Below are 24,537 nucleotides of genomic sequence, written 5' to 3' on the forward strand. Positions count from 1 at the left end.
GTGGGGAGCGGGCCTGTTCTGGGCTTCGGTCAGAGATCTCTGCTCTTCTCGGGCCCTGGATCTGCCTCTACGAGCTACGGGGCCTCAGGCACAGACCAGAGCCACAGTCCTCATGGCCCTCTGGCAGGAGGTCAGTTCTGCCTTAGTGTTTTATCAGCACCTGATGAAAAGTCTTTCTGAATGAGCAAATATACGCAATGGCCGTGTCTCTGTTATTTACAGCAGAAGGAGCCGTGGGTGATTAACTTTGCGCAAACCGATTTAACATGGAGAAAGGGAACCTATTATTTAGGGTCCCGGGGGTCAGGCCTGACTAATAACAATGACAATGAAAAATACTGAGAGCCTAACCTTAGCTGCACACTGCACACGTGTGAGGCATCCTGCTAGGCACTTATGTGAATTAATTCCTATCACGCTCATGACAGCCTAATGAGGTGGGTGACACTTTCAACCCTGCCTTTTTTTTTTTTCTTTTGAATTGTGGTAAAAATACATGTTAAGATTTGTATTAAGCACATTCACATTTGTTCTATGAATAAACAGGCACAGGGGGCGACCCAACCGGCCCAAGGCCACGTCACGAGTCTAAGGTCGAGCCAGGACTTGAACCCGAACTGTCTGTTCCAGGGCTGGGCTCAGCCACCTGCTTCTGCGGACTCTCCTCTGTGCAAATGCTGCTGCTGAGAAAAGAGGTGAGAACGACGGGAAACGACACTGGATTTGCTTCACGGACATGTCACCTGGGGAGAGATCTAGTGCCTTCCGTCTTTTCTTGGTGCTCTTCCATTGTTCCCGACTGCCCTATAATACAGGGGCTCGACCTGTCCTCGGAAGGCTGACGGTCCCGAGAGCCAACGGAAGCTGCATTCTCCAGGGCGGGCACGGGTGTGCCGCCGTGCCACTTGCCCTGACACGTGCCTGCCCGTCTTGCGCTGCCAGCTAGGCTGCCCCCGGGGGCCTGCTGAGCCGACAGAACTTTTCCAAGTGCAGCCAAGGTCAAAGGGCAGAGTGAAGCTGGGGTCTGGTCTCTTCTCCCGAGCTCTAGCATAGGCTCTCTGCTCTTGGCTCCATGAGCGACCTGGGCCGTGTTCCCTGCTCCCCGACGTGCTGTTCTCACCATGAGGCTCCCGGGCACACAGTCACTTTGACAGTTTGAGGTGGGGAATGACCCCGAAAGGTGACACAGCACTCAATTCTTTGGAATTTTCTCCTCCTCTCGGTCTCCACCCCCCAGAAAGGCTCCTCTGGGACCTGAAGGCTGCCTGTGCCTGCTGTGTGCTCCGTTTCGCAAGAGTGCTCCTCAGGCACAGAGTGTCGATTGGGAAGGAGCCCAAATCTGGGGGCACATTCCAGGTGAGGGAACCTTCTGGGCCCTGATTCAGGAACGTGGTTCCTTGTGGGCTGTGTGCTCACACCCTTCTTCGTGGCTGCCCTGGGGGCCCCCAGAAGAGGCGTGGAAAGCGGGACACTTAGGACTCAGCTCAGGGATTGTTTTTATATGGAACCTGATTCCTACATTACCGACCCATTGGCCTGGAGGCTGCTGTCTTCGATGTGACTGCCAGAAAGCTTTGAAGAGAGCTCACATCCTGCTGCTTTTGCACTGGCAAGATTTAAAGTCTCATTTCTGCTTTTCTGGTCTTCATGAATCTGTACGAGGATGGGCCTTCACGTGACCCCGAGCTCTACCCCGTCTGGAAGTGGTGGCTGCAGGGGAAGAAGAGTGTCCTTGCATATGGCTGCTTTGCAGGTTTATCCCTGCAAAGGTGGGGCTTCGAGCGCGTGGGTGTGGAGCACAGAAGACAGGGACCGGGACTGCTGTGCCTGTGCTAGCGCCGCCACAGCCGCCTGTCTAACGGGGGTCTGTCCCGCCAACCCCTGACAATCGGGGGTGGGTGGTAGAGCTTTTAGGGCTCGGTCTCCACCAGCGCCGGCCTCGAGACGAACAGGGGCTTGGAGGCTTGGAGGCATGGCTCGGGGCCTGCCCCATGGGAGCCTTGCAGCCTGGGTCCACGCCTTGGCTTCCTGTATGTGGATCAGGACAAGCGCTCCCAGCTCCCAGCACTGCCCACAGCAGAGAATCGGTGCACACCAAGGGCCTGGCACAGTTCATTCTTCCATTCAGATCTACTTTGTGCTCCCAGAAAGCAGATGATGCTGTCTGTCTGAAACACAACCCCTTTGGGAGCCAACAATGTGGTTTTGCCTGATACCAAGGAGGCCTCAGGTGGCTGTGGGGAGGCCTTTATTTCTAAAATCAGAGAGAGAATTCATTTTAGATGTGTCCAAACGGAGTCAGGAACTAAGAGGTGGTGGGGGTGGGGGCAGCAGTGGCCAGTCAGGGTTTGACTCAGGCCAGTCCGAGTTCACTGCCTCACTGGCGGGGGGTAGGGAGGCACCTGATGTGACCTTGGGGGCACTTGTTTCTTCACAGGCACAAACGGAAAATGGCAAAACCTCCCTTCTGAGGGTTGTTGGAGCAAATGAGAAAATTGCAGAAAGTGCCTAACAGCTCAATACATCTTGCTTAAAAAAAAAAAGAAGGAGACCTCAGGGTCAGAATCAAGTTTCTGTTACTCACTGATCCAGGGGCTAGGGTCTTTGGCTGGGAGCTAGAGGCTGGAAGCGGGGAAGAAGGGGACATGGGGCACTGGAGGAAGGTGGCAGGAAGGTTCTCCATCCCGTGTGTCTTCAGAAAGGGCACTCTCCTTGCCTTGGGGAGCTGGAAAGAGAGGACCGGCTCCAGTGTTATCATCAGAAACAAGAAAAAGAATGGGCCTAAAAAATTAGTTTCTGGGAAACACTTTCATGAGATGACATTAGCACCTAGTACGCTATCCCATGAGAGAAGTCAGGACTGAGCTCTATGAATTAAACATTGATTTTTTTTTTTTTTTTTTTGGCTGTCAGTCCGAGGCTTCGTGGTCAGCTCAGCTGGCTCTGAGCACACTGTCATCTTCGCATTCTTCCTGAGTTACTCAGCTGCCAAGGGTTGGCTCTGGAACCGTGTTGCCTTTCCACAGAACTATTAAGTGTTCTGGGTCAGTGACTGATAGGACTGGTTTGTTTGCCTTTGATAAAGATAAGGCTCGTGGAAAGGAGAGCCTTCCCCCTGTGCTTGGGGATTTGCATGTTTGCTCAGAGGCAGCTGGTGCCCTGGATCCAGGAGGACATGAAGCTGCGGCGAGAAGAGAGTAAAGCAGAGCTTGGCCCTTGCCGGATGAAGTCGGACTGTCCAGCTGGCACCTGAGCCAACAGGTGCAGGAGCCCAAGCCGGGGCGGAGCAGGACAGCAACGCCCCTGCTGCCAGAGATTACTGACCGCTGGGGAAATGAGGCACTGAGCGGTTCACCCAGCCCAGCCTCCATCCAGTAATCCGTGTCCCTCAGCTGCATTCGAGAGTCACTGAGCACCTGCGCGCTAAGTGTCAGCAGCTGAGGGCAAGACAAACAGGAACCCCAGGGCCTTGCCGGCGAGCGTAGGGCGAGCGACACAGACGACAAATGGGTCAAACTTCGGCTAATGGCAAGGGCTCTGGTGACTGTGGGAAAAACCATCCCAACTCTGATGCAGATATTCCAAAGAACTGGGAACAGGTGTTCAAATAAAAATTTCCAGATGTACGCTCACAGCTCTGCGGTCACCTGGAGGTCAGAACCAGCTGCATGGCCATCAGTGGGTGACAGAACGGATGAATGAGATGTGGTCCGGCCACACAATGGCTAGCTCGGACACACGCTACAACGTGAAGCAACCTCGCAAACACAACACTACGTGAACGATGCCAGACACAAAAGGCCATGCAACACAGGATGTATAGGAAACATCCAGAACGGGTTAAGTCCACAGAGACAGAAAGCGGAGCAGCGGTTGCCAGGGGCTGGGGAAGGGCGAATGGTGAGTGCGCGCTCAATGGGCTTTTACATGGGGGGCAATGAAGCTATTCTGGAACCAGCCGAGGTGGTAACGGCCCAAGACTTTGAATGGACTAAATGCCACTGAATTGTATCCTTTCAATATGTTTTCTGTTATGTGAATTTCACCTCAAATAAATAAAAACCATCTGCCGCACAGAGCAGTCCTGGCACAGAGCAGTCCTGGGGTGGGTTGGGGCCCCCAGTGGAAGTTCCCCTGAGCAGGTCTCTGAGCAGAGTCCTGAATGCTGAGAAGGAACCAGCCAAGCAGAGGGCTCCAGGCAGAAGTCTGGATTAGAGCTGGGAAGCAGGAGAGGGACTGAGCAGGAGGGATGCCCACTCCACGTCACCACGACCTGCCAGGTGAACACCTGAGTGGCCTCTGGGCCAGGAGTCCAGAGTAGGGGGTCAAGGCTGCCCTGGGAGGCCAGAGCCTGACCCTCTGTCTGGAGACTGCTGCCTATGCCGCCACCACCCCCACCCTGGGGCAATTCTGGGAACAGCTTCTGGTCCATTTGGTGTTTGTGGAAAGAGGCCTCAGTGGTCTAGTTTCAGACATTCCGCCTCCCTTGGCAGATTCCGGCAGTCAGCTGTCACTGTGGGTTGGTGGGACAAGTCCTTGAGGGCACGAACCATGGAAGGCTGCATCTCAAAGGCCGAGTCTAGAGCTGGTCATGCCTGTGCACCTGGACACACTATCTGCTGATGCCCCAGACGCCCCAGCCAGGCCTACACCTGAGCCTCTACCCTTGGGAGTAGGACACTCTGCAGGGGCAAGAGCCATGAATCTAAAATGGGCCAATACAGAGAATTTATGATTTCTCTCCACGCCCAGTGAAAAAAGAAAAATATACCACAGTGGCTAAGAGGCCTGATTTATATTCTACTTTAGTATCTCTTCCAAGGAAATGGAAGGTACATTTTCATCAAATATCATCATTTACAGCTTGTAAAGTCAAACTGCTCTGTGATGACCACCTGGGCTGCAGATGACATCGGAAGATACGTCATAATGGAGCTAGGTCCTCCAGCCACCACCCCGGGGCAGGCGGCCGGAACTGTCTTCTCCACCATGAATTATCCCCCAGGCTGGAGTGGCGGTCCCACATGGCCCCGGGTTTCGCATCTGTGTGGCCTAGAGTGAGGGACACAGAGCAAGACCATTCCCAGAGTGCGGCTGGGGTGGCAAGGGTGCACTCATGGGCCCAGATAGCAGCGGTGGATGCCGTAGCATCAGAGGCCAACCTAATCCGTGCTTCTGATGACCTCCCCCCTCCCTCTCCGGCCCCACATTTTGGTTTTTTGAAAACTTCCAAGTTGAGGGTGAGGAAATTCTGCTTAAGCTCTTCTGGGGGCTCCATTCCCTGGTGTCCCTTCCCTAGTCCAAGCACCACAGACTAAAAAATCCAAGGTCTAAGGCCCCAGAGAGAATTCGTCTTTCTGGTGTTCACGCAGGAAGAAGGCATTAGTGGGAACTGCGCCAAGCTGTGCAAAGCACAAGTGTGGGCTCATCCTTCATCTAGTAAATACTGAATGAAGGCATAAGGCTAGGTGCTGAGGTACAGCAATAAACAGGACAGACCAGCTCTCCACGGGAGCGGTCTTCTCCATTCGGAAGACAGCAGCTGGGTACCCAAATAGGTCACCCAGGTAAAGAACTGCAGAGAAAATAAATCAGGCTAATGAGATGGAGGAAGGAGGGGTAAATCAGGAAAGGCCTCTCGGAGGAGGTGGCATGCAGACTGAGGCCTGTGCAGTAGGAGGAGGCAGCCACACACAGATCTGGGGAAGAACATCCAATGAGGAGGCCCTAAAGCAGGAGAGAGGCCAGTGACTTGGAGAAGTGGTTCTCAAAGCATAGTCTGGGGAACCCTGGGGGCCTTCCAGGGTCAGAACTACTCACATAAAAATAGTAAGACAGCGTTTTCCTTTTACATTCACTCTCCCAGGAGTATATGGGGGAGCTTTCCAGAGGGCACAAAACATATGCTATGACAACAGACTGAAAGCAGAAGCAGATGCAGGAGTCCAGCTGCCTTCTATTAAGCCAGATATTACAGAGATTTGCAAAAATATAAAACATGAGGTTTTGTGTTTTATGGTTTTTTGTTTTTTGTTTGGAAAACAGTTATTGTTCATTAAAAACTGTTATTTATATTTACATGTGATGTGTGAGGAGTTTGTTTTTATTTAAAAAAATATGTGAATAAAGTTTATTTCTGTTTTAATTTGTACTACCTGAAATACTAATAAATATAAACAATATAAGCTATACCTCTTTGGGATCCTTGGTACTTTTTTTTTTCTTTTTTTGAAGATTTTACTTATTTGACAGACAGAGATCACAAGTAGGCAGAGAGGCAGGCAGAGAGAAAGGAGGAAGCAGGCTCCCTGCTGAGCAGAAAGCCCCATGCGGGGCTCGATCCCAGGACCCTGGGATCATGACCTGAGCCAAAGGCAGAGGCTTTAACCCACTGAGCCACCCAGGTGCCCCCCTTGGTACTTTTTTCAAGGATCTAAAGGGGATCCCGAGGCCAAAACTTTGAGGAGCCATGACTCAGAGGAGCAGCAGGGGCTGGTACAGCTGGGGTATGGGACAGAAGGAAGTTGGGGGGGCGGGGGGCGCTGCACCTGAGAGGCCAGCTGGGGCCAATCTCCTAACAACCACACAAGACCAGAGTGAGAGCTTCGGATTGTATTCCAAGTGCAACGGGAAGCTGCTAGAGGTTGCAGGAAGGGGCACGGTGTGATCTATGTTCTGGAAAGATCTCTCTGGCCAAAAGGGAAGAGGTGAGGCTGGATGTCTAAACACCCGTAGATAGTCCTGCATGATCGAGGGTGAGGGCGGCTGTGGGGCAGGCTACTGAGACAGTAGGTGGTGAGGAAGGGCGGGGCGGGGAGAGCTCCCCTCCCTCCATCTGAGTCATGCCGAGGCTCCTGGGTTTCACTTGCTCTTTAGGTCCCATCTCTGACACAGGCCAGTGCGGGAAGGCAGCAAGGCCTCTCTCCCCAAGGGTCCAGAGCACTCGCCCTTGGGGGCACATGAGGGTGAAAGTCCCACTCCCCACCCCGCACGTGAGCAGTACTTCCAGGGGCTGCCGGGGGCGAGGGACAGGGAAGGGGCAGACAGCCAGCTTCGGCGACTACCTTTGCCATGCCACGGTCTCAAATGGCTCAACCTCAAATACCCAACCCTGGGCCCAAGAACAGGATGGAGGCATTCCAGCCATGCAGGACCCCCTGCCAGGCAGGCCCAGGCCATGGCAGACAGGACCGTACCCCCAGCACTGGATGAGCTCACTTCTCCCCTGGAGCCCAGGCAGGGTGGGAGAAGTTAGCAATCAGGCATTGTAAAGCCTTCTGCAAACAGAGACACGATTATGCAGATGCCGAAGAATGTGACATTTGGCTCTATTTATTTATTTACACTTGCCTTGTTCCAAAAAGGATGGAACGCTAACAAGGGGCGTGGTTTTCCTCCTTAACCCGTTCACTCCCGAGATGAAATCCCAATGACCCTAAGGAAATAATTTCTTTTTTTTTTTTAAGATTTTATTTATTTGACAGACAGAGATCACAAGTAGGCAGACAGGCAGGCAGAGAGAGAGAGAGAGAGGAGGAAGCAGGCTCCCCGCAGAGCAGAGAGCCCGATGTGGAACTCGATTCCAGGACCCTGAGATCATGACCTGAGCCGAAGGCAGTGGCTTAACTCACTGAGCCACCCAGGCGCCCCAAGAAAATAATTTCTTAATAAATGTTATATGTCAGTTATAGCTCAATGACAAAAATCACAAGGCAGTGCTTATAGAAATGTTATAATAAATTATAACTGTGTGTAGAAAAAAAAGACTGAATGAAAAAAAAGGAATGATTTCTTACCAAGCCAATCTATGTTTAACCCAGACTCCTGGCCATCGTTTATTTATATTTACTTAACAGCCATCTCTACAGAATGTAAAGAAGACTCGATACTTTTTAAAAAGAATCCTCCAGGGGCTCCGTCAGTTAAGCGTCCGACTCCTGGTTTCGTCTCAGGTCACGATCTTGTGAGATCGAGCCCCGTGTCGGGCTCCGCACTCAGCGCAGTCTGCTTGAGATTCTCTTCTCCCTCTCCCTCTGCCCCTACCCACCTTTCAAATCAATCAATCAATCAATCAATCAATCTTAAAAAAAAAAAAAAACTGTCCAGGCCCTGAAGGAGGCAGAAATCATCTCACATTTCATAGCTGAAAACAGAGGTGGCGACACAGTGGGTCTTATAGACTATGACTGGTTTTAAGGATGAGAAGAGTCACAGGCAGTGGGTGACGGCATGAACTGGTACACTTTTCCAGAGTGCATGTTGGGACTACATATGTCAGGAAGGAAAGCCTCCCTTTGGACGGAGCCAAGCCACTGCTGAGAATTTATCCCCCTGATACTCAAGATTTGCAATGGTTACACCAAGGCATCCCAAGGATGTTCTCTACAATACTAGAAGAGCAAAACACTGGAAATGACCCAAACGTCCATCAACGCAACACAATATAAAAGGTTTTCTGGTCCAGCCATACAATCAAATACCATACAAGAGTTAATTATTAATGAACGTGAAGTTAATCTATAATTTAGATGACATGTAACACCAAATTAAGTGGAAAAAAAAAAGGCAAGGTGCAGAATTACACATTTGGTAAGACCCCATGTGTAAAAAAAGATAAGAAAATGCATAAAGGGCATAAAATGAACACTTCTAAAATGATAAGCAAGAAACTGTTTACAGTGATTCCTTCTGGGGCAAAAGTGACTCATGTCTCATTTTATCATGTCCTGTTTGGGTTTTTTAAAAATATCATATATACTTACAGTATATATATATATATTTCTAAAATACATTAATGAAATCAAAGAACAAAGAAAGGATCAACCACGGAGTGAGGGGAAAAGAAGGACCCTGATTTGGGGCAGGTCCTTACGGCGGCACTTAAAATCAACAGCTGTTCTTAAATTGATAACTGCTTTCAGACACATTTTGCAACTTATCAATTGAAGTTCGAAACCCTAAACGCTTGCAGGGGACAGACTGGCCAACTTTCGGAAGTTTTGTAATCAAGGGCAAGGTTCTCTTTCGAGGGATCGGCGTGCACGTGGATTTATTTAAGGCGGACGCACCAGGACAGGAAGGGGAGAGCCCCCCGGCCCTTCTGGAGAAGCAAGCTGCCTTTGAACTTTCTCTTCATGTTTCTCTTTTTGGGAGGGAGGTGGTTTCAAGATGAGCTTGAGAGAGAGTGGGAAGAGGAGCTCCGAGATGGGAGACCGTGTCACGGCCTGTGGGGAGCTCTCCCTTCTCCAGCGGCTCTAAGAGGAAGCATGCATGTCATCTCTCTAGTCATCCCACACCGAGAAGGAAACTACTCCCCCACAACCTCATTACTAGCAATCTAAGTATTTCCAAGAAATTTCCAAGAAACTTCTTAGTCTTAATTCTGAGAAGTTCTTCCACATCCCCAGAAAATCTCTGGAAAACCAAACCCAGGTGGCAGAATACCAAAGAGAAAGCCAAGGTTTATTTCTAGGGCTCATGTTTCATCTTGTGCTATGCTTCGACGAATTCTAAGAAATGGGTGCTTCCAGCCGACCGGACTCCGCGAGGGGAAAGGGAAGCTTGCTCGCGCAGGCTCCTGGGACAGCAAGCCGGGACCCCCAGGAGGGGATGAGAGGCGGCGCGGGCTGGGGGAGGCTTACCTGGCACCTTGTCCACCGACGCGAACACAGAACGCTGCACCGTGGGGTCGCTGCTGCCCCGGCGGCACTGGTCGTAGAAACGGAAAGGCAGGTGCTGGGTGGAAGAGGAGGAGCCAAGTCTAAACCCCAGGACTTCGGTCGTCGGCTGGATCGGGAGGTCCAGGAGGGCTATGTTCAAACAACACCGTGGTTCATGCTCATCGCGCGGGCTGGGGGTGAAGGTGACGGGGCTCTGGATGGGGTGGGCCGCAGCTGGAGTGGCGGCGGCTCTGCTGGGCGCATCACTTGGATGGTGCCAAGTGGGGAGCTGGCAGCCTTGAGCTGGGGAGAGCGGCGTGACCCCAGAGGTCACGCCTGAGCTCAAAATGCAGCCGGCGCCTAGCAAGGGTTTCCGACACGGATGCTGGCCAGTCTCCACTTTGGACCTTTGGCTTCCGCACGTGAAAGACCCTTGTCGGGCTTCACCGCGGGGGTCATTTCAGTCCCCAGAATAAATGGGGCCAATTCTGCCCCGAAAGTTCCCATGTGTATGTGCGCGTGGGGAAGTGTGTTGAGGGCGAACCTATCCGCGTGTGTGCACGTGTATTTATGAGCCTGTGTGTATCTGTCACAGTTGCTGTCCTCCCTTCCGGAAACAAATCTCATGATAGAGCAATTTGGAGGGGCTTTTTAAAATCAATTTAAGGAATACCCAAGGCGTTACTTCGAACAGCCACTTTGCGGCATAATTCTCAATTTTCAAATGAAATATTTAGCCTTCGTGCCAGCAGTGAGAAATTGCTTTACATTAACAACAATGACAACAACGACAACATCAACAAAAAACCTTCCGAAAATAAATCCTCAGAGAAAGGACTGAATGATTTAAGTCACTTTGCACATTACAAACTGCTTCTGTAATGATTTCATAGGCCAAGTTTCTGTTAAGTGAGAAATGAAACAGGCACCGCCTGGGACGCAGGCCTGGGCGAACCAACAGGGCACGCGCAGTCAATAACCCAATCCGTGACATCCAGAGACCCAGCCCGCCAAATGTTTATTTTTCGGCAATCCCTTTAGAAGGCGCCCTTCCTCCCCAAGTGGGCTGGAAGTCCTCCCAACGAGCACACCAGAATGACCATCGGTGCTTGGACTGAGAGGCGCTGGTGTCTGGAGGGCGACTATTTATAATCTGAGAAGCTGATAGACTGCCTTACCCCCGGGAATGCCAAGCTGTCAGCCCTGATGAATGGAACGCCCTCGTTTTAGGGCCCTGATTTCTAAGAAAGCACGAGCCTTCCTGCAAGGGGCAGCGTTAGGCCTCCTTGCAAACTCACCACAGTGCCTATGACGCGTACAACGACTTCCGAGTTTAGTGCTGGGTCATTGTGGCCCCCCTCGCCAAGCAGGGCTGCCTCTCACGACAGCAGGAGGGAGGGGGGAAGAGACGAGCTCTAGAGTCAGAAGTTCTGCATTTGGGTTCTGTCAACTAGCTGTTTGTGTGACTTTGTGGGGAGTCACCGAGCCTCAGTTTACTCTTTTGAGCAGTGGGCAGAACAGCCCCTACTGATCTTAAGGGTTAAGGATCAAAGGTGGAAGGGGAATGTCCAAGCGTTTTTAAGTATAAACTAGAAGACTCCTGTGTGCGGGACACCCACATGGACATCTGGGCGCTCGTGGCCTCCTGCTTGGTTAGGGAGGATTCTCTTCCATGAAGCCCCAGAAGCTCTCTAGGAATCAGACACCTGGGGGATGGGGAATTCTGAGCAGATTTTCTGTCCTTTCACCAGAACACAGTGAGCTCCTAGACCCCAGATGACCTCTTCTGGGGGTCTGAAGCGTGAGAGCCGAGAGCTCCAAGGACGGCCACCAGGGCTGGCCAGCACTCACCGGCTATCCTCTGCATCTTCATGCGCCTTGCCTGGATGCGACCCTTGGCCAGGCGCTGCTTAGCGATGATGCAGCGGATGTGGTCCGAGAACACGAAGGTGGCCTGGAGGATCGGGAAGGGCTTGGAGTGGGGGCTGGACGCAGGCTTGTGGATGGTGATGTTCAAGGCACGGCTGTCATCCTCCACACCCGTCACCTGCATGTCCTACGGAAGGGGCCAGAGAAAGGCCATTCGTGAGGTTCGGCAGGAGGGCAGCAGCTCGGAAGCTGTGGATCAGCATCTCGTCAAGAAGGGGGTTCCCCAAATTCAACTAGGCTTTTGCCCTCAAGGAGCAGCCTCCCAAGCTGGAGTCGAGGACGGGCACACACCAGACCAGGACACGTGGAGAGGACACACCAAGGGAGCCCATGCTGGGTGTGGGGGCTGGGGCCCTACCCATGAGAACTTGAGTAAGCTAGTGAATAAATGGTGCCCCAGCTTCATCAACGGGGCATGGGGACTCAAACGGTTGGACTCCAGCAGTTCTGACTTCTGAGAAACAACAGATAACAAGCCAAAAATGCCTATGGCCATCTGACCTGATCTTAGATCTATTCACCCATCCACTGACCAGCTTCTTCCTGGCTTCTCTTAAGAAGGGGGCATCTCTGGCATCCATTTGTGTGTGTATGAAGAATTTCTGGTCCCTAAAGGAAAACGCTAGCACCAAGAAAGGGACTGGGAGGGCCATTTCCGCAGGCATGCAAAGAAAGACGCGGAAGAAAACTCAAGCACAGCAACTGTGCTACAGACAGATCCCCTGGCAAACCCCAGAGTGGATTCTGTGCAAAGAGTGCTTCCCACCAGAGCTTGAGGCGACACAAGATGAAGGCAGGAGACAGGAGGCAGATGCAGAAGTCAGAGGTGCTACAGGAGCTGGGGGAAAGGCTCCTAAGTGAGATGGTTACTGTTTGTAAGCATGAAGTCTGACATGGGCTCTTTGGAAAGAAAATCTGCCTTGGAATGTTGCGGTGGGGATTAGATGAGATGTTACACACTGAAAGCGGAGAACCTGGCACACAGTAATGTGCCTGACAAATAAATAGTAACTACTGGAAGGTGACCAAAAGGAAAGGTTTATGTGCCTTTCATTGTCTGATGGAGGACATGTATTAATCCTTCGAAGGAGAAAAACACTTTCCTGACACTAAATTCCAAAGGAAATTGATCCTAAGTCTAGATAAATAAGAAGCACTAAGTCATCTAACGGACAGCCTCTTACACGGGAGTCTGTTTTTAAAATGAAACATTCTTCATATAGTTTTTCACATCATCCTCTGTAAAAGACATTTTTTACACGGAAAGATCTGGAAAAAGAGGAGGTTCCGACAGCATCTTCAAATACATGGGTGGCTCCCTAAGAGAGTGGGATGTTGCCTGTGCGTCATACCATGCAGGGCTAGATGTTACGGCAGGCCTGAGCAAGACCCTGCCAGCGACCAGACTAGTCGCCCAGCAAGGAAATGGGCTGCCTCGCAGCCAGGCACACCTCAGGCCAGGGAGAGCCGGCTGGATGCTCAGGGAGTGGGGGTTCTAACAGGGGACAGGAGCTGGAAGGCTGTCCCCTCCTGGTTCTTCGCTCCCTTCAGTCAACGAGCTAGCATTCGTCACCCAGCAGACAGACACACATTAAGAAAACCCGAGTCCCAACTTGGTGTTTTGGCATTTTTAGAGCTCATCTCTGCTACAGAGGGAGTCAGGGCCAGGGGACTCTCGTGCCTTGCCGGTGACGACAATCACTTGAGAGGGATTTGGCAGCATCTATGAACAGTGAAAACAGGCACACCCCAAATTCTTGAGAGCTGCCAAGGGAAACCCTTGCTCGAGAAGGAAGGATGGTTCCGTTCATGGTGGACTGTTTGTAGAGGTAAAAAAGCTGGCTGACGTCATTATGCTTTGTGTGGTCATGCAGCAGTTTAAAGAATACTAGGAAGTCTGCATATACTAACAGGGTTAGCTCTAAGACATAGATTGAATGAAAAAGAAAGTTTAGAATGAGTGCCATGTGACACTACAAAACACACACACACATCCTCTCAAGTATGTGCGCACCATGTTTATAAACAGTACATGTAATTGTATTTATATGTGCATCTGGGGGAGCACCAGCTCTGGGAAGGACCATAGCGACCATGCAGGAGAAAGTTTAAAGAACTGAGGGTTTGGGTCAAAGAATACTTGACCCTTATCTGTGTAGTATTTCACAGTGACAGTCTGTTCACATATTCGTTGTATCCTCGGAAATTAGTTTGGTTTAGAGCTGACCAAGAAGCACTTCCGGAGACCTCGGACGTCATACCTGCAGGAGGCCGGCGAACTTGACCACTCCCCAGCCGAGCCTAGACACGTCGGGTTCCACCAGGCTCATCTGGTAAATATCGACAGCCAGGAAGCGCTGGACCATGCCGCCGTCCTTGGTGATCACTGTGCACGCAATCAGGTCGCTGTTGTCTGGGGGAAGGAAGAGGGAGAACAAAATGAGGCGCTGCCTGGTGGCCCAGCCTGAGGGAGACAGGCTAGAGGGCGGATCTGCCGTCTGGTGGGCAGCAGAGTCTGGTCAGCGCTCGGGTCTGGAGTTACACACCGCGATGACTGAGTGCCCCCCCCACCGCCCCCAAGTCATACTGAGCAACTTTTTTTTTTTTTTTTTTTTTTTAACCTTTCTGGGTTTCACATTCCTCATCTGGTAAATGCCTACCCCTTTCAAGGTGACAACTGAATGAAGTACATACAGCAATTAGTACAACGTCTACTAAACACAAGGCGCTCAAACTGCAGCTAAAAACAATAATAACCGAGAATCCGTGTAACATTTCAGTGCTTCCTTGCAGACGAATGGTGGTTGACGGTTGCAATGGTATTTGCCTAAATTAAGCAGAGACAGGAAAACAAGAGTCCCCCGTTTGGTTACAGAACCATCAAGCTTCCAGTCTGGTGTCTGGCAACTCAGAGCTGAGTTTCGCACTATAGGGTGTGTAATCTCGGGCAAGGTCCCGTGAACCACAGTATTCCATCTGTAACATGGGAACGATCTCCCTTCTCTTGAGACCTTTGGTGCTTTAAAGGAGAACAGATCGGTAAAGCATGTAACATAGAATCCTTACTGTATTCTGGGCCCCTTCTCTTACTTGGAAATTACCCCCTAATTCGATATCTAATTTAGTGCCTATCCTTGATGGCTTTCACAGTCACCAGAGGAACACAGGACCATGTAATCTATGGCCTGCTTTGTATTTGCTCCAATGGAATCCTCTGCCCCAATGTTTAAAAAAAGAAAAGAAAAAAAAGCCAAAACAGGAAACAACCTAAATGTCCCCAAATAGGGGGAAAATGTTATGATTTTTTCCCCCATCAACATGCAAACTTATATGCCCACTTAAAAATTATGTTTAACCAAACTCTGAACAGTGGCTGCCTAGGGAGAGGGAAGTGAGAACTCACGGTGGGAATGCATGTATGGGGTGGGGGCATCAGTGGGAGAACGGAAATGTTTGTACCATATACCACTGTACTCCTTGAAATTATTTTTAAATGAGAAGGTACTCAAGACGTACTTTTGAAGTACTTATTAAAAACCAGGGGCGCCTGGCTGGCTCCGTCAGTGAAGCATGTGACTCTTGATCTCAGGGTTTCGAGCCCCATGCTGGGTATAGAGATTACTTAAAAGTAAAATCTTCTAGGGGTGCCTGGGTGGCTCAGTGGGTTAAAGCCTCTGCTTTCGGCTCAGGTCATGATCCCTGGGTCCTGGGATCGAGCCCTGCATTGGGCTTTCTGCTTTGCAGGGAGCCTGCTTTCTCCTCTCTCTTGCCTGCCTCTCTGCCTACTTGTGATCTCTGTCTGTCAAATAAATAAACAAAATCTTTAAAAAAAAAAAAAAAAAAGTAAAATCTTCTAGGGGCACCTGGGTGGCTCAGTCAGCTAAACAGCCAGCCTACTCTTGATTTCAGCTCAGGTCATGATCTCGGGGTCCTGGGATCGAGCCCCATGCTGGGCTCCATGCTCACCAGGGAGTCTGCTTAGATTTTTCTCCCTGCCTCTCCCCACTCCAGCGCATTCTCTCTCCTTCTCTAAAATAAATAAATCTTAAAAAAAACAAGTACCTCTTAAAAACCCAAGTTGAAAAAATCCTATATATAAATAATTGCAATCATGTTGAAGAAGACTTCAGAATTTTAATTGAAGGATAAAAATTATATGATTGTGGGTGCCTGAGTGGCTCAGTGGGCTAAGGTTCTGCCTTCAGCTCAGGTCACGATCTCAGGGTCCTGGGATTGAGCCCCGCATAGGGCTCTCTGCTAGGTGGGGAGCCTGCTTCCCTTCCTCTCTCTCTGCCTGCCTCTCTGCCTACTTGTGATCTCTCTTTCTCTCTGTCAAATGAATAAATAGAACCTTTAAAAAAATTGTATTATTGTGATTTTACTATATTAAAAAAAAAGTATCCCTACAAAGCAAATGCAAGTGCAGAAAATAGAACTGAAACATGAAGACTTTCTGATTAGAAGAATGCTAGGTGGGCTTTTTTGGAAAGCTTGAATGAGTCATAATTTATACATGCATTTTTAAGTGGACAGTTGGGAGCTCTGGCACATTTACAGCTGTGCATCACTGCATTCCAGCTGTGGGACACTTGTGTCACCCCAATGAGGTCTATCGACAGCGTTGTAACCAAGTATGTGACTTAGATGTATTGGCGGTGGGTGGGTGGGGGAGGGGAGGGAAGGCAATACAGAGAGTAGAAATCCTGGCCCCAAACGCTGATGAGGACAAACCTGGGCTCTGGTATTCCCCAAGGATTCCACTACTCTCCATCCCCATCCCGATTTTTACTTTTCCTTCAGACCTACAGAGGACAGGTAAGTCTTTCGCCTCTCTCGGCACCGCCTCCACAAATACAGCTCCGTTTAACGATCTGAAGGCTAATCTGCTTGGGATTGGAGCTTCACGGGTACGTCTTTGGGTGCACCCTCTGGGCTCTTAAGGGTTCCATCCTTCTGTGTGTTCTGCCCGGGGCCTGCGCGCCTAGGACGGCCAGCCGCACCTTGGCAAACACCAGCATCAGGAGGGATTAACTCTCTGGGTGGTGTTGTCTTCTTATTCCGTGGCAGGAATCTTCCTCCCTTTCCCAACCATGGACCTTCAAAGATTTCTAAAAATTATGTCATCCAGAATGTCCAGTGAGTGCCCTCCTGGCAGATAGGTAGCCCTCTGTAATCAGAAGTGAAGACAGTCTCTTCACTCCTACAAGCATGTTCTCTGGGGCACGTGGTTTATTTTCTTTACGCAGAATTTAACACATTTTCCTCAAGGACAACCTCTTACCTTTTTAAATAGAAAACAAAACCATAAAGGATGCCTTTTCTTTCCTTTTTCCCTCCCCCACTCCCGCTTTCACCTTCCCCTCTCCAAGCAGGACTCCTAGGATTTCTTCTCTTCCCCCTTCACATGAGATGGGCCCCTGAGGATGTGATCAGGGAAAGCAGGCGAGCCATGCGTGTAGGGGTCAATGTGCTTTGTAGGTAGGCAACCTCTCATAAACCCCTTGGACCTTAAAGGCACCAGGGGGAATAAAGACCCACCACCTCCATCACTAAGAACAAAAAAGGAAGGACAAAACCCCAAAGGGGAACAACTTTCAGAAATGCAATTGAGACATCAAACCCCCATTAGGGATTTCATAAGAAAACTAAAAGGCAAGGGTCCCCAGGGAGCAGGACCTCAGCAATGAGGGAGCCTCTGGCTTTTCAGAAACTTTGGAGCATTTAGGGAAAAACAAAGGTGGCTTCCTCCTGGGAGACCAGGGAATGCTTGCGGGGGTGGGGGGCTGCTCATCTGTGAGCCTCTTGATGTCATCTAGGAGAACTCCTTCCCCTCCCCACCTAGGGCCTTGGCTGCTCTCACGCTAGCTATGGACAGGAGCCCTGGGGACAGGGCTTCTGCTCATCTCTGGATGGCCACGGTGTCTTGGGTGGAGGAGGACCCAAGGAAGACCTACTGAACAGAACCCAGTTCTGCCCATAGAATAGTCCTATGCCTGGTCCCTTTATGTGGGCATCCTGGATTTTGCTCTAAGACAGAGGAGCCTGGCCAGTGCTTAGGTACTGGGAGGGACGTGGGGACATGGGGAGGATTGTCAGGGTGTGTGACAGCCTCATGAGCCTCCCTGTCTGACTCCCAGGAGTGGCCTGTGGCCTGCACACTGGCGCCGCCCAGATCCCACTGCCCATCTGAATCCACCGGGGCCCTCCCCCACCAACTTCAGTTCCAAAGGGGTAGGGCCTAGGATTCTAGTTTAAAAATTCACAGCAAATCGCCAGACGACAATATAGGACAATCTCCACGCGATCTCAGAGGCAGGGAGGAGTTTCTTTAAAAAAGAAGAAAGAATCAACATGTACCAAAAAAATAAATATGAGATGGGGAATCTACGTCAAAATTGAAACTTACATAAAACAAATGACTTTACAGACTCAGTGAAACAACTGGAAAATATCTCCAGGAGCCAGAAGATCTTGCAGCAAGATCCTGCAGAAGGACTCCCACAGGCCATTCACAGACAAGAGAACGGAGACAGACAATGAACACACACCGAGGTGTTCAACCTCACACGAAAACCAGAAAAAAACTTAAACAAGGTCTCAACCTTCTACCCATTGACTGGGAAAAAGGAAGGTGTTGGTGAGGACACGGAGAAGCCGGCATTCTCAAACACTGCTAGCGGGAGAACAGGCTAACAGAGCCACTTTCAAGGGCACATTACCATTGTTTATTTAAACTGAAACTTTCACACCATATGACCTGGCAAGTCGTATGTTCCCAAGAAAACCAAACACGAGCACCAAGAGGCATGAACAAGGGTGTTGACAGCAGGATTTGGGTCTACAGTGACCCAAATCTCCCACAATAAGAGAAAGCCTAAAAAAATGAAAAGCGCATGTCCACTGAGTGTACAACCAGCCAGAACAAGGAATGACTTAGATCTCTGGCTATTTCAACACTCAGGTGAAGCCCCAAGAACACACGGCGGAGTGGAAAAAGCACGTCGCAGTAGGACGCGTGCAGTAGCACGCGTAGAGTAGAATGCAATTTGGGTAAAATCAAGCCTCACGGAACCAGGCTATCAGGTTTCTATGGGTTCCTGCATGTGGGTGTAAAAGAGAAAGTTAAGAAAATGTATGGCAGGGTACACAGCCATCGCCTTTTTGGAGGGGATGAGGTGGGATTGGGGAGGTCAAGGTCATGAGAGTTTAAATGCAGTGTTCTGATTTTTCAAAGGAAAAGGGTGTGTTGTCTGTGCGCTTAAAATTCAACCAAGAGAAAAGTGAATCTCTTTCCACACTCCTGCACAAAGGGCCTCGGGTCCTTTGGGACCCTGGCTGAGCTGCAGACCAGCCGGCTCTGCCTGATCTGGAAGGTGGTGACTATTATCACAAACGGGGCCATGGCAGGAAGCTGGGTCTCTCCAATAGCACCCGTTGGTACACAGGTGTGCATATTTCCAAACTGGCCAGACGTGAGTGAGCGGAAGAGTTCTTGCCATCAGATGCTGCAGTCCTGGAAACATGGTGGGCCTCTGTGATTGCCTGGACCAACGGAGCACCCATCAATGTGATCCTTCATAGCTTCCGAGGCGAGGTCACCAAATGCTTGGGACCAGCCTGCCCACCACGCCGTATGAAGTCCAAGGAGCCACAGAGACACGTGCAGGGACAAAGCAAGACCTCAGGCCCAACTTGCCAGCCCCCAGTTGAAACCACACGGAGCAGAGATATGCCGCCGAGCCCCAATGGGCCAGTTAGAGATCTGAGAGCTAAATGAATGACTCTAGATGTTCTAAGGCACTACATTTTGAGGTGGTTTGTTACTCAGTGATTGAGAATTGCAAAAAGCCATTGTTGTGATTCACTGTACTTTAGTGCTGTACCTGGGTTCCCCTGTAATGCTAGATTCTTCCGGCACCACCACGGGGCTATGCACCACGTCATGGAAGACTAATCTGGAGAAAGAGCTCAGGGCTGGCCGTCTGGAATGCAGAAAAGGTTCTGCAGCGCTTCCTGGGATGAAGGGAAAGGAAAGGCAGCCGTTTTCCAATAAGAGGTTAAGGCGTTGACAGAGAACAGGAGAGAAGAACAAGCATGAAGGAGCCACCTTGACCTGACGTGCAGACTTGGGAAAGCACCTTGGGCTTGGCGCCGTGGGGCCTGGGTTTAAATTCCAGCTCTGGCCCTAACGATGATGGGACCCTAAAGCCACTCCCCTCTCTGGGTCCTGGGTTCCACCCTTATGACACTGGACCTGGGCCCTGGTGGGGCCGTCGAGTGGACCGGAGAGAGGCCATGCCCCATGCAGTGCCCAGTGAGCGTCATGGACACAAGCCGTGTGGCCCTCACCAGCCGTGGCCGGGGCTTGGCCGCACCCTAACTTTCTGGAGCCCTGACTCTCTACTCAGGGCCCTTGTGCCCGGGGCAAGGTCGTGCTGTCTGAATGCAGGCTCTAGACTGAGCAAGGCTCTTCAGAGGGAGAAAATGATTCATGGTTTTTGGGTGTTTCTCAGAACTCCTGTGGGGTCATACGTAGGTGAGCTACGCAGGCCAGTGGCCTCTCCGAGGGGCCCCCGCCCTGATCCCTCATCTGTGGTCCTCAACCCACCCCATCTCTTTCCACCGTGTCTATGCAACTGACCCCCGACTACGCCCCAATGCCCCTCTCCGAGGGGCCCCCGCCCTGATCCCTCATCTGTGGTCCTCAACCCACCCCATCTCTTTCCACCGTGTCTATGCAACTGACCCCCGACTGCGCCCCAATGCCCGCCAGTCCCCAACTTCCCATCCGCCCTTTCTTCCAGGTTGGAAGGCCCCGGAGGGCAGGGCCCCAGCCGGTCTCTTCACTGCTGTACCCCCAGGAGGGTTCTGGGCAGCAGGAGGCAAAGAAAAAGTATCTGTCGAAGAGCTGGAGGGGCTCTAATGACTTTTGGTCCCCCCATGTAGAGACAGAAGACTTCCCAACCACTGTCATTTCAGCCTCAGGGCTGAGGCCTTCCTCCACAGCTCTTTCTGACAAGCTGTAGCTCATTACCGAGCGATAAATGGGGCTGATTGACTTTTGCTGTATTTAAATAATCCCTTCATAATAAAATATGGATGCCAATACCGTAATTTAAGTCTTGGCGTTGGTGGCTCCAAATGCATTTAGAAGCGAAGTCTTTATCCTTACAGTGGGATTTCTAGGCCAGCTGAATTTCCAGAGCTTTGAAATCCAATACTCTGGGCTTTAGGGTCAATTCTTGGAATACCACCACAGCTGGAGTTTAGATTAGCAACTCTGTAACACTACCGAGTTTCCCAGGCGCGTGCTGTTAACTGGAGGTCAGGAAGGACTTAGGAACAGGGAATCCGGATTCCTTGAGAAGGGCAGGCCACCCTGGGATTCCTAGATACCAGTCTCATTGTCAGACTTCACAGCTGATAGGAAACCAGGATTCTTTTGTGCGTAGACAGCCATCCACCGTTTTTGCCTGGAATGCGTGGTTCTGCTCCCTCTGTCCATCCAAGTGTGGGCTGGCTTTCTACTCCGGGAACAGCAGGTGTGCCTGGGGCTAGGGAGGGAAAACCCGTACTGGCCTACGGGCCCTCGCACAGCTCGCTAAGACAACAGGATCATGGACTCTCCCCGCAGCTGCTAGCTCTGTCCAGTGGGGATCTGGTGTCACAGCAGCTTTGGTTCTCTGCAACCACATCCTGGAAGACTGTCGGGGCTGGCTTTTTGGATAAAGGAGACTTGGGATAAGGGATCCCAGTTTTATGACTGCTGCCGGCACCCTAACAACCTATACGGAGCACTGCTCTATGCCCGGTGCTGAGCTCTCCCCTATATGTTCCCCAGATGCTGTGAGGGGGGATCACCTTACAGGATAGTACCATCCCAAGAGCACAACGGCTGCTAAGGACACGGCGAGATAGGAAGCCAGAGCGCCCATGTGACCTGAACAATGTGAGTGTAACCTGGGGTCCAGTTGTCTGGACGGCGCCCAAGAGAGGACTGAGCCTCGTCTCCACTGAGAAGGGGGTGTGCCTGACCCAGGCTGGCTCTTGAGAACACAGGATGCCAGCAGGCTCTGGCAGGAGGACAGTCAAACAGCCCGAGATCTGAAGAGGCTGGCCTCGGGGGGTTCTGATCTCACGGTGGCTGACTTTGCCATGTGCTCCTGGACTGTCCCTGACAGATTCCCCTGCACCGGGCACTTGGTGGCCCCGGCAGACCTAGGCCCTTCTCTAGCTTGGGGAAGAGCTGCTTCTCTTCCACCCCTGAGGGTTCCCTTTCCTGGCACAGAGGGAAGATTCAGACTAGGTGTCTGTGCCTCCCCCTCAGGCTCTGTCTGGGAGCAGGAAACAGGCAGAGCAAGGCAGGCCGAGCCCAGGACCTCCTGGAACCTCCAGACTCATAGACAGACGGCAGTCCTTTGGAGCTTCCCAGCACTCTGGGAATGGGCCTGTGTGAGACACAGAAGGGACTCTGGGGGCAGTGAATAAAGCTTTGATGGCAGCTCCAGGGAAAGCCAGCTCTGAATGGCTCCCTAATGACAGAATGCAACCGAGGGGAGAGGCCGTAACTGGCCAGTAAGGCATGACTGGGAAGCAACTGATGACTCACTGGGCTCTGAGTGGCTCTCTGGGAGGTCTGGGGGCAGAGGCAGGCAGCGGCCTCGATTGATGGTCCATCCGAGGCCCGGTGGGAAGGGGCGATCCATCTCCCGAACGTCACTACTCCATCAACATCCACTACCAAAACGACAATGATAGCTGTCTCGGGGCAAAAGGAAGTTGCTCACCCAAGTTTCCTCGGGAGCCACCCCGAGGGCTTTGAAAAGGGGGTCGTGTCCTGGGGAGACAGGAACCAGGCGTTGGTAAATGGTACAGATCCATCCGAGGACAGTGATCTTGTCAGCAACCCCAGCCCTTCTCGAGCCTGATGCATGCCAGGGGGACACTCCAGGCCCGGCCCGTGACGCTCTTTAGTCCGACCAGGAACGCGACTCAATTGCTCCCACTTAGGGTGTGAACGAGCACACTCAATTAGGTTGGCTGCTTCTCCTGACAAGCAGATCAATCCTTTGAAGAAAATTAAGTAACCATTTCTCCATCAACCCACGGACAGATTATGGGTTTATTTGCTCCAAGTAGCAATCAATTACTCTGTCTTCTTTGAAGCTCCCTAAAGCTTTCCTTCCCAGCACAGCTTGGGGGCCGTTGTAAAGTGCGAGGCTTCCTGGATGGAGAGTAGGTCTTGGCACGTTTCTACTGCCAGGCACAGGAGTGAGCTCTCTCCAAGGGGAGAGGAGGAAAAAAAAAAATGTACTGGGACTGGTCTTTGGATTTGCAAAGGGGAAGAGTAATCAGGGATACAGATATTAGGACGTGGGCTAGAATCCAGTTGCCCAGGGAAACTGGGCCCTCGTGCTGGCTCCAGGATTTCTAGAAATCCTAGCATGGTCTCCTCTGCCACTTTGCAGGTGTGCAGACCCTGGGCATGAGACTTTGCTTCGCTTGTCTCATCTGTAGGCCAGGGTAACAGAATGGCCTTATTTATTTATTTTTTTAAAAGATTTTATTTATTTATTTGACAGAGATCACAGGTAGGCAGAGAGGCAGGCAGAGAGATAGGAAGGGAAGCAGGCTCTCTTGATCCCAGGACTCTGAGATCATGACCTGAGCCGAAGGCAGAGGCTTTAATCCACTGAGCCACCCAGGCGCCCCACAGAATGGCTTTATAGCTCCATTTTGTGCTATGTGAGTGGATGTGTTTCGGGAGAAGGGTAACTGATGCCTTGCAATTTACTTGACTTTGTAATGCATCAAAAATAGAAAAGAAAGTGTTGATGGATGGAGTAGATTCGTGATAAAATGAGTGGAGGAAGATGTGAGCAGGAGAACACTGGTGTTAGGCAGAGCAGAAGGCTGGTCACTGTACAAATCTTTCAACTTGGTGGTACCCCTGACTCCTTTCAAAATGAAATGTTGATGGCGGCGGGGTGGGGGCAGGGGGAACGGACCTGTTAGAATTGTCAGTAAAGTCAAACAAGCGCACAGCAGTGCCCAGGACACCAGGGGCCGGGCAGACAACGGCGCCTGGGATGCAATCATTCACTCTGCCCTCCTGTAGATCACACTCTGTGTGCTAACTCTAGGATTTCCTCCCTGTGAAAACCCATTGGGTTCCCGCATTTGAACAGCGGGGGGTTAACAGGAAGAGTTTGGACCCAGAGTTACTTATGGTGCTCTCTCTAGGGATTCTTAATCTTGCAGAATTTTCACACCACCCTGTGCATTCCAGAGCCAGCAAGGACACTATGTGGGTGCTGACTTGTTGGTCTGGTGGATAAAGGTCATGGTATAGGTCATGTGTTCGTTTGGCAGTTATTTGAGGAATGATGGGTCAGTGTCTTGGTGCCTGTCAGTGGGAAGGTAATGGTGCTGTTTTCAGACAGGGAAGCCGATGGCTTAGGGAAGCCAGCCCTCTGTCTCAGGTGCCCACGGGCTAGCGATAGTGCTGGGCGTGGGCTCAGCGCCATCTGCTTCCAGAAGAGGGGTTTTCCAGGCTACTTCCTTTTTCTTGCTTGAAAAGCACATGCCATGCCTAGTAGAAGAATGTGACCTCTTTTCACAAAGTGGTCAAGAAAACCTATCACGTCTTCATCTCCCCCCACCCCTCGAGGATTTCAAGAGACTTTGTTCTTGGGAGAACAAAGAGTGAGAATTTGCTATTTCTTGTTCCCTTCTGTCTAGATGTGTGTGTGGGGACAGAGCCCTGTGACTGCTCCAGTCCCCATAAGGACCTTTTTGTCACTTGCCAAAGCTTTACTCCCCGTTCCTTCTTTGTACTAAACAAAGTTCGCAGACGCACAGCTTGGCGAACCCATAATTACCAGAAGCAGAATCCCAGTGAGCAGCAATTCCAAGTACTGCATGGCCTATCGTCTTATCAAGCAACACG

General features: G+C 51.0%; 1 protein-coding gene across 13 annotated transcripts in view; it reads right to left on the reverse strand.

Moving 5' to 3' along the window:
• The window catches only part of CLEC16A (C-type lectin domain containing 16A), a 215,986-nt gene that overhangs the window by 50,752 nt on the left and 140,697 nt on the right, over positions 1 to 24,537 (reverse strand). For 8 of the 13 annotated variants that reach the window (XM_045072138.1, XM_013055145.2, XM_004750377.3 and 5 more), the window contains 3 exons: positions 13,850 to 14,001; positions 11,511 to 11,715; positions 9,642 to 9,809 (listed from right to left, as the gene is read on the reverse strand). In XM_045072138.1, the coding sequence (XP_044928073.1) occupies positions 9,642 to 9,809; positions 11,511 to 11,715; positions 13,850 to 14,001 (525 nt within the window). The remainder of the gene's footprint in view (positions 1 to 9,641; positions 9,810 to 11,510; positions 11,716 to 13,849; positions 14,002 to 24,537) is intronic. The other 5 variants (XR_199256.3, XR_199257.3, XM_013055148.2 and 2 more) reach the window with 2 other exon arrangements.

The sequence above is a fragment of the Mustela putorius genome, unplaced genomic scaffold, assembly GCF_011764305.1.
Source record: "Mustela putorius furo isolate JIRA1106 unplaced genomic scaffold, ASM1176430v1.1 tig00004007_pilon_pilon_pilon, whole genome shotgun sequence".
NCBI classification, from domain to species: Eukaryota; Metazoa; Chordata; class Mammalia; order Carnivora; family Mustelidae; genus Mustela; species Mustela putorius.